Source organism: Carcharhinus amblyrhynchos, chromosome 25, assembly GCF_965287045.1.
Source record: "Carcharhinus amblyrhynchos chromosome 25, sCarAmb.v2.hapA, whole genome shotgun sequence".
In the NCBI taxonomy this organism is placed as follows: Eukaryota; Metazoa; Chordata; class Chondrichthyes; order Carcharhiniformes; family Carcharhinidae; genus Carcharhinus; species Carcharhinus amblyrhynchos.
The window spans coordinates 14,145,252-14,159,916 of NC_137348.1; the positions used below are offsets into that span (position 1 = coordinate 14,145,252).

The 14,665-nt window shown below is 45.0% G+C and overlaps 1 protein-coding gene across 3 annotated transcripts in view; it reads right to left on the minus strand.

The window, feature by feature from the left end:
• The window catches only part of LOC145358447 (gelsolin-like), a 66,273-nt gene that overhangs the window by 27,121 nt on the left and 24,487 nt on the right, over positions 1-14,665 (minus strand). For all 3 annotated transcript variants that reach the window (XM_080212542.1, XM_080212540.1, XM_080212541.1), the window contains 7 exons: positions 11,259-11,413; positions 9,608-9,769; positions 6,180-6,329; positions 4,412-4,501; positions 3,645-3,780; positions 2,072-2,160; positions 306-521 (listed from right to left, as the gene is read on the minus strand). In XM_080212542.1, the coding sequence (XP_080068668.1) occupies positions 306-521; positions 2,072-2,160; positions 3,645-3,780; positions 4,412-4,501; positions 6,180-6,329; positions 9,608-9,769; positions 11,259-11,413 (998 nt within the window). The remainder of the gene's footprint in view (positions 1-305; positions 522-2,071; positions 2,161-3,644; positions 3,781-4,411; positions 4,502-6,179; positions 6,330-9,607; positions 9,770-11,258; positions 11,414-14,665) is intronic.

Below are 14,665 nucleotides of genomic sequence, written 5' to 3' on the forward strand. Positions count from 1 at the left end.
TCCTCCCCGGACTAGGAGCACATTATCAACCCTACCCCCCAGTGCCATCATTCCTGGCTCAGATCAGCACGGAACAAGTGCTGGAGACCCTTAACTTGTAGGCCCAGTCCTGCCCCAGGTCAACAGCATTGGTCTGATACTATTCCCAGTCCCACTTGTCTATCAGATTTCATTTCCACAGTGTAGCAATCCACTCCAAAATCTTACTGCTGCCCATGGATCACAGTATAGCTTTACTCTGAACAGGCTCTCGCTGAGAATAATCTTGGCAACGTTGCTGTTAGCAACATGCGTTGTGTTTTTACCGTTTTGTCTCCGGACCCATCATCCACCATTCCGTGCTGGGCAGCCATGGCAGGAGAATCATGCAAAGTCGAAACGTCAAAAGGCACTTTTTCAATTTTGGCAATCTGTCCAGAGATGTAGCAGGTTCCCATTCCCTCAGTCTGGTACAGGTCAACCCAATTCTTAAAGAACTGCTTGAACAGTGGGGTTTCCCCAGTCTCTGGCAGAATCTGAACCTAAGAAACAGAACATTGGGAGCTTTATTACAATGCTTTAGTTTGAAATGTTAATTTTAACCACACACTGAAAACCACACACTGATTCTTAATTCCAGATTTTTATTGAATTCAAATTCCACCATCTGCTGCGCTGGGATTCGAACCTGGATCCCCAGAACATTTGCTGATTTTCTCTATTAAAACCAGAAAACTAGCCATCGCCTGTTCGAGATACATGGGATTATGGGTTGTTAGAGGACTTCAAAATACTCTGTTTTAATAGTCTTTATTAGTGTTTTAAATCCCAGAGTGGATTAGCTTAGGGTAAGAATCACAGACGATATAAATAAAATATCTTATACATATGGTACTGTCAGCATAAAAGCACAACCGCAGTTGAAGAATTTAAACATATTTCTGAAAAGGGTGTTACAGTTTGGCTAATGGCAGAGTTCTAAGGCTTCATGGGAAAAGGTCAGAAAAACGAACCACATTCTTTATAACAATACACCCAAAGAAACTCGTACTGCTATGAATTCTAGACAGTCCTTATCAATAAAAAATTCATTAGACCATCTGAGTTTGCTAGCTTTGCCCTTGTTTAATGAATAGACAAAACCTTCATCTGGGTAAGAGAGTCATGGCCTAAAGAGAAAATGCTGGAAAATCTCAGCAGGTCTGGCAACATCTGCAAGGAGAGAAGAGAGCTGGCATTTCCAGTCCAGATGACCCTTTTGACAAAGCTTTGTTAGAGGGGCACGTGGACTCAAAACGTCAGCTCTTTTCTTTCCTTCTAGATACTGCCAGACCTGCTGAGATTTTCCAGCACTTTTTCTTTTGGTTTTAGATTCCAGCATCTGCAGTAATTTGCTTTAAGAGCATCACAGCAACAGGCAGCCATGAGAAAGTCAGGCAGAAACCGTGAGCACTTATTATTCCCACGGTGCCAGAGAATCTCCGTAATTGGCCAAGATATATGACATTTATTAATAATAATTGACCTGTAGTAATGATGATTGGTTCATTTCCGATTGGGATGAGTCAGAGGGTTAAATGTCTTTTGGAAATTGTACAATTGTATTACTATGGTGATGCAAGTTTAGAGAAGCCCAACCCTTTCTCTCCCAGCCTACGTTGGTCAATAAAGAATGACTTTCACCAGGATACTGTGGCTGCGAGTCTTTGTATTAGCTGAAGCTGAGCTCAATCCCTAGCCTCTGAAAAAAGCCCCCTACACAGGGGTATGGCAGGTGGGAGACCTGAGCAAGATGCTTTATCAGAGAGTTGGTGCAGAATCGATGGGTCGAATGGCCACCTCTTGCACTGCAATGATTTTATCTCAGATTCCCTAAACGGACGAACGATACAAAGTACCCTGTGGTGAACCCTTCGAAATGAAGCGCAAACAGGTTAATCTTGGGGTTTCTTGCATAAATTCCAAGTCATTCCTCAGCAGTGAGCACCATCATTCTTAACATTTTCCCAGCCCACTCCAACCATTCGCCAAGGTGGCCTCACTACCATGCTGAAGGGATCGCTGCGTTCATTCGACACAAAGCACTCCTCACCTGAGTGTGTTTGGGGTATTCCATTTTGGTAATGAAGTCCTCAGCAGCTTTCAGGGCAGCTTTCCGTTCCTCTGGGTTTGCATTCTTACCTTGGAATTTCACAGGGAAAAAAAAGGAAATTAGGGAACGCCCATCTATCCCACTCTCAGAACTTCAGCAATAATTGAACAACAGATTACAGTTACACAACTGGAGCTGAAGAGCAAAATGCCTTCGGTTAAAGATATTTTAGTCTTGGGCAAGATGATTGGTTAGGCAGCTGCACTGCTAATCCAGAAACCTAGACCAATGATCCAAAGATCGTGTACAAATCCCACACAGAAAAAACTGGAATGAAGCTGATATCATTAAAAAAAATTAAATAAATGGTGACTACACACCTTGGATTATTGCCAAAATCTATTTGGTTCTCAACTATCCTTTTTAGGGAAGGAAGCTGCCCTCACTTGGCTATGGGTCCTGTCTCTGTGACTTCACACCCAAACTAAGTTAATCAGTTGTATTAAATACTTAAGGACTGTCATAGTTCCCAAGCTCATAACTATCCTCACAGAGCAGTGCCAGTTAGAATATAAATGCGCACACACATCATAAGAGAATGATGCATCATCGTTAACCAGATTCAAACAGGTCTCAAAAATATGAAAACTTCTGCCACCAACTCATCTACTGCTCTCCCCATTTCTCCCTCTCCAAACTACACAGCCGCCAATATGGACTGGATTCAACTCCTGCTGCACGTGCACTGACCGTACATCTCAGAACTTGATAGCTTCTGAACAGCCTCCACAATTCCTCCAAATCCAGACATCAATGACTTGTTGTCCCTCCCAAAAACTGCTTGATAGAGCTGCAATAAGTGTTTTCCCATTTTCACACCATTGTAAGGTCTCAGGATCCACATCCCTATCATTTGACTTGAAGCCAAAATAATCCAAGTGATATTGGGCATGCGAGTTTGCGGACAGACTACACACAACTCAAGATGATTTTTGATGCAACGTTTGTGAGCAGCACTGCACAAAATTTTAAATCTTCATTTCCTGTCTGCCCAAGACTGGTGACCCTCTACCCCCACCTTTCCACGGTTTCTTTCCGCATTTTCAAAACACCCTTTCATATCTCACTGGTTCAGGTAACTCCACAGAACGGGAGCCCCTTGCAGTCAATGGCACAACCAAAATCAGTCCAACTGACCACACTGAGCCAGTAGCTTTGAATGTGGAAGTTTAACCAGAATTCTCAAACCTGCGCCAACAGTGATTCCCAGCCACGGTCTTGTAAATCCACGGAGCAGATGCAAAAGATGTTTGCCCACTCATGTTCCAGATACACATGGTCCACTGACCCCTCTGACAGGTCTTGGGACACATTCCAATAGATATCGAAAAGATGGAGTTTTCACTCACTGGGGGTGAGGGGGGTGACAGGGAAGTGAGGAACAATGGGACACAAAGGCAAATTTGATACTATTCTCCAAATATTCTCCTAGGTAAACAGAGGAAAAGCGAACATGTACCTTCAACCCATCCTCAATCCCTCCCAACAACTGGGCAGCTTGCCCCTGTCTAACCTTTCCACACAAAGATCTGCCCATTGGATCCATTGTCCAGGATGAAGCTGTCTTCAGAGTCCAGCATGCTCTGTTTAAATGGATTCTCTGCAGACACCAGGGTGATCTGAACATTACCACCAGCAGCATTCGAAACCTGGAGGGGGTGGAAGAGACAGACAAGGAGAACATTTTAAAATCAGCTTGTTCCATCCCAGAGGGGAAACAATGGAATTTGGCCTTTTTTGGAAACTTGTCCTCACTGACTATATTCAAAATGGATTCCACACAGCTCTCCAAAATTGCACATTCTTATCAACAGTTTACACATTCCTGGCATTGTGTGGGGATAGAACCAAAGGCTTTTTACAGTGAAACTAATTTCCATAGAAGAGCTCCTTTGTTATGAGTGCTGCAACAGCCTATGACACACCCATCTTTATTACTCGCAGGACGTGGGCGTTGGTGGCTGGTTTAGCATTTATTGCCCATATCCAAATTACCCTTCGACAGATTTTCATGGCTGTTGCAGAGGATTTTGTTTTAAAAAGAGTCAGCCACATTGTTGTGGATCTGGGAGGCCAGAACAGATAAGGGCAACAGATTCCCTTAAAAGGGCACAAATGAAACATGAGATGGGTTTTACGACCATGGACAATTGATCTTAATGCTCATCATTAGACTTTTAATTCCAGATTTTTATTCAATTTAAATTCCATCACCTGCCACTTGATCAAAATCTACTTCCCATCTCTAAAACCGCCTATTGTTGGAATGGTTAGCAGCACCTTGTATAGCTTAGCCAGTTTCCTGTTGGACACATCAGCTACTAAATCGTCAGCAGTTCCTTCTGGCAGATCCGGTTTTGGTCCAAGAACCTAAAGAGGTGAAGCAGCAATATTGTTATTAACCAGCCAGTAACCCCACAAAACACACAGCTAGTAATAGGTAGCACAGTTGTTAGCACCACTGCCTCACAGCACCAGGCAGCCTGGTTCAATTCCAGCATTGGGGTCACTGTCTGTGTGCATATTCCCCCCATGTCTGTATGGGTTTCCTCCAGGTGCTCCAGCTTCCTCCCAGCGTCCAAAGATGTGTCAGTGGATTGGCCATGCTAAATTGCCCATGATTATCCCAGTGTGCGCAGGTTGGGTAAATTGGCCATGCTAAATTGTCTCTGAAGGGTCCAAAGATGTGTAGGTTAGCTGGATTAGCCATGGTAGGTGCGCAGAGTTACAGGAATAGGGTCTGTGCAAGAGGTCCTTTTTGGTGAGTTGGTACAGACTTGATGGGCCGGATGGCCTCTTTTTCCACTGTAGGAATTCTATGGTACTAAATAGCCACTAACACCTTTACAACACATCAATGTAGAGAAACACTATAGAAACGGATAAGTTGAAGGATTCTTCCCTCATCCCTCCAAAACAAGCTCCTTCAGTCAGTCATTACAGCATGGAAACAGGCCCTTCAGCCCAACTTGTCCATGCTGCCCTTTTTTTTTAAGAAAGCACCTAAGCTAGTCCCAGTTGCCTGCATTTGGTCCATATCCCTCTATACCCATCTTACCCATTTCTCTGTCCAAGTGCTTTTTAAAAGGCAAAATTGTACCCACCTCTACCCTACAACCTCTGGCAGCTTGTTCCAGTCACTCACCACCCTCTGGGCTCTTTTGTATCTCTCCCCTCACCTTAAAAGTCGTCAGAGAAAAAGCTCCGAAGGTCCAATTCTGTATAGTTGTACCCTTGGGTGGTGAAAGTTCTTGGTCTTTAGGGCATTGTGTGGGGTCACCAAATAACCACTAACATAACCAAGATGGCACTAAGCATCGTGCAGCAAATACCATTTGTTACTGCTCTCAGCTAACTAGCTACCTTGTCCAATAGGCCTCAACCACCGTAGAGTTGAAAGGCAGCCGGGGATAGAGGGAGAGAGACAGGGCCAGTAGTAATTGGCATCAGTATCTGATTTCTACCCAGTGACAGCTGCTGGGAATGAATTGCCTACCGATACTCAGGCTTGTCTGCGATGCCCCAGTGTCAGATGGGTCACTGACACCCTGGGCTCCTCCCCCACAATGACTAGGGACTGGAAGTGGTGTCTAAGTAACTAGTGCTCAACACCCAGGAAAGGAGACCCAACGGACTGCGCTCTCTCCGAAGGAGGCCGTGACCCTTCAGCGACAAGTCTTGGCACTCCCTCAGGACACAAGAGGGACTTTATGGTCAAGTCCAGCTATAGTCAAACACAACAGACTGACTTGCATTGAGCTGACTAAATGCTGCTAATGTTACAAATGCCTCTTGCACTGGAGTTGCCAGTCCCTGTAATGAGGAGAGTTGCACAAATGGACAATTTGCCGCTTGGCTTCCATCAAATCAGAATGAAAACAAAATGATTAGACCCCACCCCACACACCCTCACTTTCCCCACCGTGGGGTAACAAAAGCTCACCATTGGACACTGGATCAAACATCCAATCTCCCAATTCCTGCAAATGGCTTGAGGAAATACAAGTTCATCTTTTCCAATGGTTAATTTGTGGAAATGTCACCTCACCTCCAGCAGTTTTTCCGACTCCCTCCCTTCCTCCATCACACGCACGGTGGCACGGCCACTCCTCTCGTTGTCACGGATACCCTTGGCCATGTAGGTGGCCTTTAGCCGCTCGTATCGATTGCACTTGGAGCCACACCACTGAAAGATTTCCTGAAAGAGAAGATGGCGAGGGAGAGCTCACATGACCACAGGCACAGCTGAAGCTCAGCCATTAAATAAATAATCTACACGTTCTCAATACAGGACACACCTCACTGTCAATCTCATTACACCTGCTATTGGCTGAAACACACTTCTGGGAGCTCCTGAAGCAGGAATAGCAATCAAGAAAATTTCAGGTTTGTGATTGTGTAGAATCTATAGCACGGAGACAGGCCCTTCAGCCCAAACTAGTCCACGGTGACCAAAACACCTAAGTTTATTCCATTTACCTACATTTGGCCCATATCTCTCTAGACCTTTCCCATCCACGTATCTGACAACAGTTGAAAGGCATTTGGACAGTGTCCCTGCCTCAGACACTTCCTTTGGAGCCCATTCCACTTGTTTAAGGTCCCTTCCTAACGAGAGCATGTCAGAGACGACAAAAGTGAAATTTATCCAGGACACAATAATCCCATCATAGAATCCTGCCATATTTTACGTAGGAAATAGGAACAGGCCATTTGGCCCTTCAAGCTAGTACCACCATTCAATGTGATCACAGCTGATCTTCTATCTCTCAGCCATATTCCCACACTCTCAAGGGCAATTAGGGATGGGCACTAAACACTGCTCTGGTCAGTGATGCCCACATTCTACACATGAATAAAAACAATATATAATCTTAAGTGTGTCATAGGCATCTGCAAGCAGTGTGGGCGTGGGTCAAATGGCATGGTACTAATTTATGAAATAATGCAGTTGGATCAGCTATCTAACTACCCCACTGCACACAAACCCAGGTCTACAGCATGGTGGTACAATGGGTAGCACTGCTGCCTCTCAGTGCCAGGGACCTAGGTTCAATTCCCAACTTGGGTGACTGTAGAGTTTGCATATTCTCCCTGTGTCGTGTGGATTTCTTCTGGGTGCTCCAATTTCCTCCCACAGTGCAAAAACATGCGGGTTAGGTGAATTGGCCACGCTAAATTGCCCTTTAGTGTCAGAGGGACTAGCTCAGGTAAATGCATGGGGTTGTGGGGATAGAGCTCGGGTGGGGTTGTGCCAATGGCCTCCTTCTACACTGTAGGGATTCTATGATAAAGTACAACAGGAATGCCACTTGGGAGAATGTTAACGGTTGTTAGGGGTGTGCTGGGCAACGACAGAGGCAATAACTGCATAGAGTGAAACAGAACAGACAACTTGGGTCTGTGGTCACTGCAGGGGAGGATGGTATCCAGGTGTAAGTAGAGCTGGAATGCTGTGTGTTTAAGGTGTGTCCGGAGCTTTTGTGACAAAGCAGTTTGATATCAATGCATTGGAAGAAAGTCAATGCGAAATGTAGAGTGACCCTTGACCTGCTTCATCTGACGAAGGGGATGGAGTCTGCCTCTAAACACAACACTGCTGAATGTTAGCATCATCGGTAACGTGATGGCTGGTATCTCACATTCTGGGTTTGGGACCGAATTATCCTTTTTCCCCTATTAGGTCAGTTTGCAAGTGGAGAGGATGGAGGGTAATATTAACAGGCCTGGGGTCTCATTCCATTGAAGAATGAAAATTGCCACAATGACTGGGTCAGAATACTCAATGGCACGGCTGACTTTTCAATGGTATTGTGAGTGGTGACAAATATACAAAGAAAAACTTCCTGCTTCCACATTGCAAGCCCAACCAGCTGTTTAACAACATAGGAACAGAAGCAAGTCCACAAATTCCCTAACTGAACCAAATTTGATGTTTGCTTCTGTGGGCATTGCAGGCAGGACCAGTATTTGTTACCCATCCCTAAATGCCCCTCTGAGCACAGTTAAGAGTCAACCACATTGCTGCAGGCCAGACAGGGTCTGGAAAGCAGATTTCCTTCCAGAAAGGACATGAGTGAAACAGGTGGGTTTTTAAACAACATTTACATTTATGTGGGCATGATTACAGTCACAGCAGGTTTTAATTAAATGAATTTAAACTCAACCAACTGCTCTGGTGGGATTTGAACTCATTTCCCCAGACATTATCTTGGGCCTCTGGATTACTAGTCCCATGATATTATCACCAGCCCACCTTCTCTCCCTAGAATTCTATTTATTGACTACAGCTCACCCTTCAAAGCTCATCTCCAAACTCTGTGGCCATGGGCTTGGTCCCTCCCTCTGCAACTGGATTCTAGACTTCTGGACCCAGAGACTAATCAGTAAGGATAGGCAACAACACCACCTCCACAATCATCTTTAACACCAGTGCCCCACAAGGCGGTGTCCTCTGCCCCTTACTGTACTTCTCAAATACTGATGACCGTGCGGCCAAATTCCTCTCCAACGCGATTTTCAAGTTTGCTGATGACATCACCGTAATGGGTCAGATCTCAAACAATGATGAGAGTATATACAGGAATGAGAGAGAATCTGGTGAAGCAACAATAGTCTCTCCCCCAATGTCAACAAAACAAAGGAGAGTCATTGACTTCAGGAAGCATAGTGGAGATCATGCCTGTCTACGTTAACAGGGATAAAGTGGAAAAGATCGAGAGCTTGAGGTTTTTAAGTGCCCACATCACCACAAGTTGTCCTGGTCCCCCCATGCCAACACTATAGTTAGAGGAAGTCCACCAAAACCTCTACTTCAGAGAGTTAAGGAAAGTTGGCATGTCTGCTATGACCCATGCCAACCTTTCACAGATGCACCATAGGAAGCATCCTTCCTGCTTGTATCACAGCTTAGTATGGCTCCTGCTCTGCCCAAAACCGCAAGGATCTACAAAAGGGTCATGAATAAAGCCCAGGCCAACCTCCCATCCATTGGCTCTGTCTACATTTCCTGCTGCCTCAGAAAAGCATAATCATGGACCCCACACACACCAAAAACATTCTTCCATTGGGAAAAAGATATTGAGTGACTCAAGAACAGCTTCTTTCCTGCTGCCAGACTTTTGAATGGACCTATCTTATATTAAGCTGATCTTTCTCTACACCCTAGTTGTGACTGTAACACTACATTCTGCACCATATCCTTTCCTTCTCTATGCACAGTATACTTTGTATAGCACACAAGAAACAATACTTTTTGCAGTATACTAATATGTGCGACAATAATCAAATAGATAGTATCACAAACGTTCCTTTGAAGGTAACATTGTTAAACACCACAATATGGTCAGTATTCAACACTTGGTGATTTGTAACAGTCCTGCCACCTTGCCACCAACAAAATATGCACCTTGATATCAAAGAATGCAAGGTCTGGCTACATTGGTGATTTAAAGTGAAACCTATTAAATGACTCACATTTCCCAGGTCAACGATGAAACAGTCCCCCGAGTTGAAACTGTCCCAAGACAAGGGGACTTCCAATGCTCGCACCGCTCTGCGACCCTTTAGATGAAGCAAGCGTTGAACGGTGACCTCGTTGGGCACCACATGGGAGAAACCTGATGCCACCCCACCAGCCTGCAGTGAAACATTCAGAATAAAACACGCTCGATCATTCAGACAAGCTATCAGATCAAAACACTTAAAGTCGTCCCTTTTAATATCTGAAAACCTCTTGCCTTCTCTTCATTCCAGTCGTGGTTGACTGGATTCTAGTTAGTGCGTACAAACTTTTCATTTCTGAACTAGCGCATCCTCACCGGGCAAGTTCTGCTCATCACGTACAGCAAAGTGGTCTTTTGTTCCAGTGACGAGAATAAATGGGTGAGACCAATGCTGTTCCTAATGGACACTGAAAGCTGATACAAGAACACTATTTTCCAACACACAAACTATCCCAAGAGTTTAGGAAGAGTTTTGGAGGGGAGGTATGTCCATTGGAGGTGGAGGAGGGGGATCCACTTCAGAAAGGGGCTTCTGATGGAGTTTGTCCCCTCCGCTGCGACCCGAGATTGAATTGTGTTGATTTTCAGGTGTCCCACACACAGGCTCAATCCTCTCCCTCCCATCAGCCTAAAGATGGAAGCTGGGTTAAGAGCCTCAAGTGGGGTTTCCCATCCAGGGCCTTTACCATCCCAGCATAAAAGGACAGCAGAGTGGTTAGCACCATTGCCTCACAGCACCAGGGACCCAGGTTACTGACTGTGTGGAGTCTGCATGTTCTCCCCGTGTCTGCATGGGTTTCCTCCCACAGTGGATTGGGTTGACTGGCTGTGCTAAATTGACCCTTAGTGTCCGGGGATTAGCAGGATGAATAAGTACTAGGGCCTGGTGGGATTGTGGCTGGTGCAGACTCAATGGGCTGAATGGCCTCCTTCTGCACTGTAGGGATTCTATAATTCTATTCTGTGAAAATCATTGCAGGGTTGGGGCAGGCAGGAACCAGAAGGAGACTCATTCATTCAATCCTGCAATTCCCCCACCACACTAAAAACCCACTGATCCGGGAGAGTGAATTTACAGCCTACGCTAACAGAAAATCAGAGGGCCTCAGGTCACACACTTGCTCCTCCTTAGCCTTCCTCCTCTTTAAAATGGACTTGGTGCCATTCATTTAGTAGCTGGTCCCAGCAGCTCAGAATCCAACAATCACTGGACTGCGTAAACTCGATCTCTCCAGTGTGGAACAAAGACTCTCCAGAACTTGATCATCTGGGGGACAGCCTTCATTCTCAACAGCCCCAGTCTGGGGGAAATCTCAGCCCACACTGCGAATGGAGTTTAACATTTGGCTCCTACTGTCTAGTGTCGAACTGTTTGGGACTCAGCTCATGGACCCAGGCTTGTTGCTTCTTACATTATGAACTTAGGAAATTTTCAAACAAGCTGCTTTTATAAAAAGGACAAACACGATCAACAGTTTCAGGGATTTATCAAGATGGCATTTGAAGTCTTGTGTTGATTAAGGAAATACGCAAAGCCAAAATACAGAACCTTGGCCTCACTGACTGGCAAGTGTTGAATTAAGTTACTGTTTCTTAAATCACTGGCAATTTTTTTTTTTAACCTTGTACTTGATGCCAGACTTGAAGTTGCCAAGAAAGACGTTCGACTCGTAGCCCTGCACCTCCCTGTACTGGACCGGCTTGCCGCCAAGATAGTCATCCATCTGCACGGTGAACACAGCAGCCGCTCCCTTCTCATCCTGTGAACATGCATCACCTGCACATCAGGAGGGAAACAAAAATGATCAGGTTTGTAAATACACACCAGCAGAGAATGTTCCCCTAAGTGACAGGAACTCCCACCTTTCACACACCAAAGTTTCAGGACTTCTGTCAAATATCTCAGATTGCAGCTTTGTGAAACAGAATGAAAAACAACTAATGACAACGATAATGTTCCTTTCCAGCTCCTCAACAAGATATTCCTTCTTGCACCTTCCAAATCTACCAGCACTACCATCTAGAAGGACAAGGGAACACCAATTGGAAGTTCTCCCCAACCCTCTTCAAGCTACTCACCACCCTGACATGGAACTATATCATGGTTCCTTCAATGTCATTGGGTCAAATCCCAGAACACCCTCCCTAACAGCATTATGGGTGTACCTACACAGCACAGACTGCAGGGATTCAAGGCAGCAGCTCACCTTCACCAGGTGAATTAGGGAAGGGCAATAAATGCTGGCTGAGCCAGTGACACCCACATCCCTTGAATGAATAACAAAATTGAGTTTGAGTCACAATGTGCTGCCTGGAAAGCAAATGCCATTGGAACTTTCAAAAGGATACATTTCTCTCAGGGGCAAGCAGGGGTGGGGGAAATGGGACCAAAGGGATTGTACTGCTTAATTGGATTGCACTTTCAAAGGGCTAGCACAGACAGTGGGTCGAATGGCTTCTTTTGGTGCCGTACAATGCCATTACTGTAAGTCCTGGGACACTGGGAAGGTTTGTTAGGGCTGAATGGTCTCAAATATGCAACTGAGATTGGTAACATTGGAGCAAATTACTAAAACCGTGAGCACCATCAACCAATCAGCATGTAAAATAAAATGGGATATAGGCAAAAACATTGTAATGGCATGAAAAAGTCACGTACATACATTACTGTCAAATAGCAGCTGTAAAACAAAACTGTCAAGAATGTAGCAAGATATTAGGAATGAAAATAGCACAATTAAAGGAAGTTTAAATACACATTCCACATTTGAAGAGACGCAGACTGAACGTATTGCTGGAAACAATTTCCATGGATCTAATCACCAGGTTTTTAAAACCACAAAAACTGGGACATACTTGGAATAGTTTTGAATCCCAGCTTGCAAAATAAAAGCAGGACTGGGTGGATGGGAGAGGTTGGAAAGCATTTTATCCCTAAAGACCGACATGTGACAGAGACAGCACCTTAAAGGGCAGGAGGAAAATTAAGCCCAGGAAACAAGAAGAGTTCGCATCCACTTGCTTCAAAAGAGGATGGGCCTCTTCATTTAGTCAATGTCCCACACTGTTCAATATCTTACACTGGTTTTTATTCTTTTGTGGGATGTGGGTATCACTGGCAAGACTGCATTTGCTGCCCAAGTCTCATCAACGCAATGGGTTGTCATTTGAGAGCAGTTACAAGTCACCATGTGACCCAGCCCATGGTAACATGTAGACCAGACCAGGTAAGGGTGGCAGATTTCCTTCCCTAAAAAAGGATGTTAGAGAGCCAGGTCACAATTTACAATGGTCATCATCTGACTTGTAACTCCAGATTTTTAAAATTGAGTAACCACTATCTGCTGCGGTGGGATTGGGACCTGGATCCTCAGGATATTATCCTGGGTTACCAGCCTAGTGAATGCCACTAAACCACCACTGCCCTGCTTGGCACAATGTCAGATCAGTGTGTCTGCATGCAATAGTTACACTCAACCATGACAACGTGTAAAGACATGAATTCCCCAAGAGCGAGGGTGCTTATTCACAAACTACCATCCGCTCTCTTCACTGAGAATACAATCATCTTTCACCCACATCACCACCTACTGAAGTACCTGTAATCCCCAGTACACAGAGATATACATTGTAGGAAGGGGGAGAAATCACAGCCCATGATAAGAATCACAGGGTGAGGAAGTGCAAGCAGTGATGGATGAAGTCTGACATTGGTTGGAGGTCTATCATTTGGAGGAGCTCCATTCAGAGTGGGGTTGCTAATCTTAAGCCTGCTTCTAAATAGGGGCCAGTATGAAAATAGATCATACTGCTCAAGTCCTTGTACAGGGCAATGGAAGGTGGCCATAAACTGGGCCCTCAGGACCTCTGAAAGCCAAGGACACTGAATACTCCCACTCATGTAACAGTGGAGATGCCAACAAGCATTGGACTGGGGTGGGCATGGTCAGAAGTCTTACAACACCAGGTTAAAGTTCAACAGGTTTATTTGGAATCACAAGCTTCATCAGGTAACTCACCTATGAAGGAGCAGTGCTCCAAAAGCTCATGATACCAAATCAACCTTTTGGACTTTAATCTGATATTGAGAGACTTCTTACAGATGCAAGAGCACCCTGGAAAAAGGACAATACAGTCGCATGGTAGTTAGTACTGCTACCTCACGGCATCTGGGACCCAGGTTCAATTCCAGCCTCAGGTCACCGACTATGTGGCATTTGCATGTTCTCCCTGTATCTGCATGGGTTTCTTCCAGGTTTCCTCCCACAGTCCAAAGATGCGCAGTTTGATTGGCCAAGCTAAATTGCCCTCTAGTGTTCCAAGATGTGTAGGTTAGGGGGACTAGCAGGATAAGTACATGGGGACAGGATCTGGGTAAGATTCAAAAAGAGATGGGTCAGTGCAGACATGACAAGCCGAATGGCCTTCTTTCTGCATGATAGGGATTCTATGATATCCAAGATGCAGTTGGCCACAATTTACTTGGAGAATGATAATAGAAAAAGATTCAAGCCTTAAATGCTCATGTATCTACGTGGGAACAGAGGACAGACTGGAGATACACTCTGTACAGGGGCAGCTGGTTTTACATTCATAGCAGTTGCTTTTCTAGGTCATTACATTAGGTGGGGAAGAGTGATCCCTCTCAAAAGCATTGAAACCACAGCAAGTTCCAGACAGGAAAACCTTGAATACTGTCCTGCCCCACAGCAATCAGCTCAGAATCTCTCGAGACAAAAACACAAACAAAATGCTAATATGTACATGTGGCAAAAATATTCCCTCCTATTGTTTCCTCTGGTGTCTGTGATTCATTACGTTTTTATTTTTGCACAAATTTCCAAAAGACAACAGAGAAGTAGTGTCCAACTCTCAGGACCTGGCTCGTTGCCTCTGCGACACCCAGGACAGTGGCAGCCTTCATTAAACAAGCAGTGCACTGCATCTGGCCAGCTGCTCCTGCGCACTTCAATGGTCAGGTTCTAGATGAAAACACAAATACTGGAAATAGACACCAGTCAACATCTGG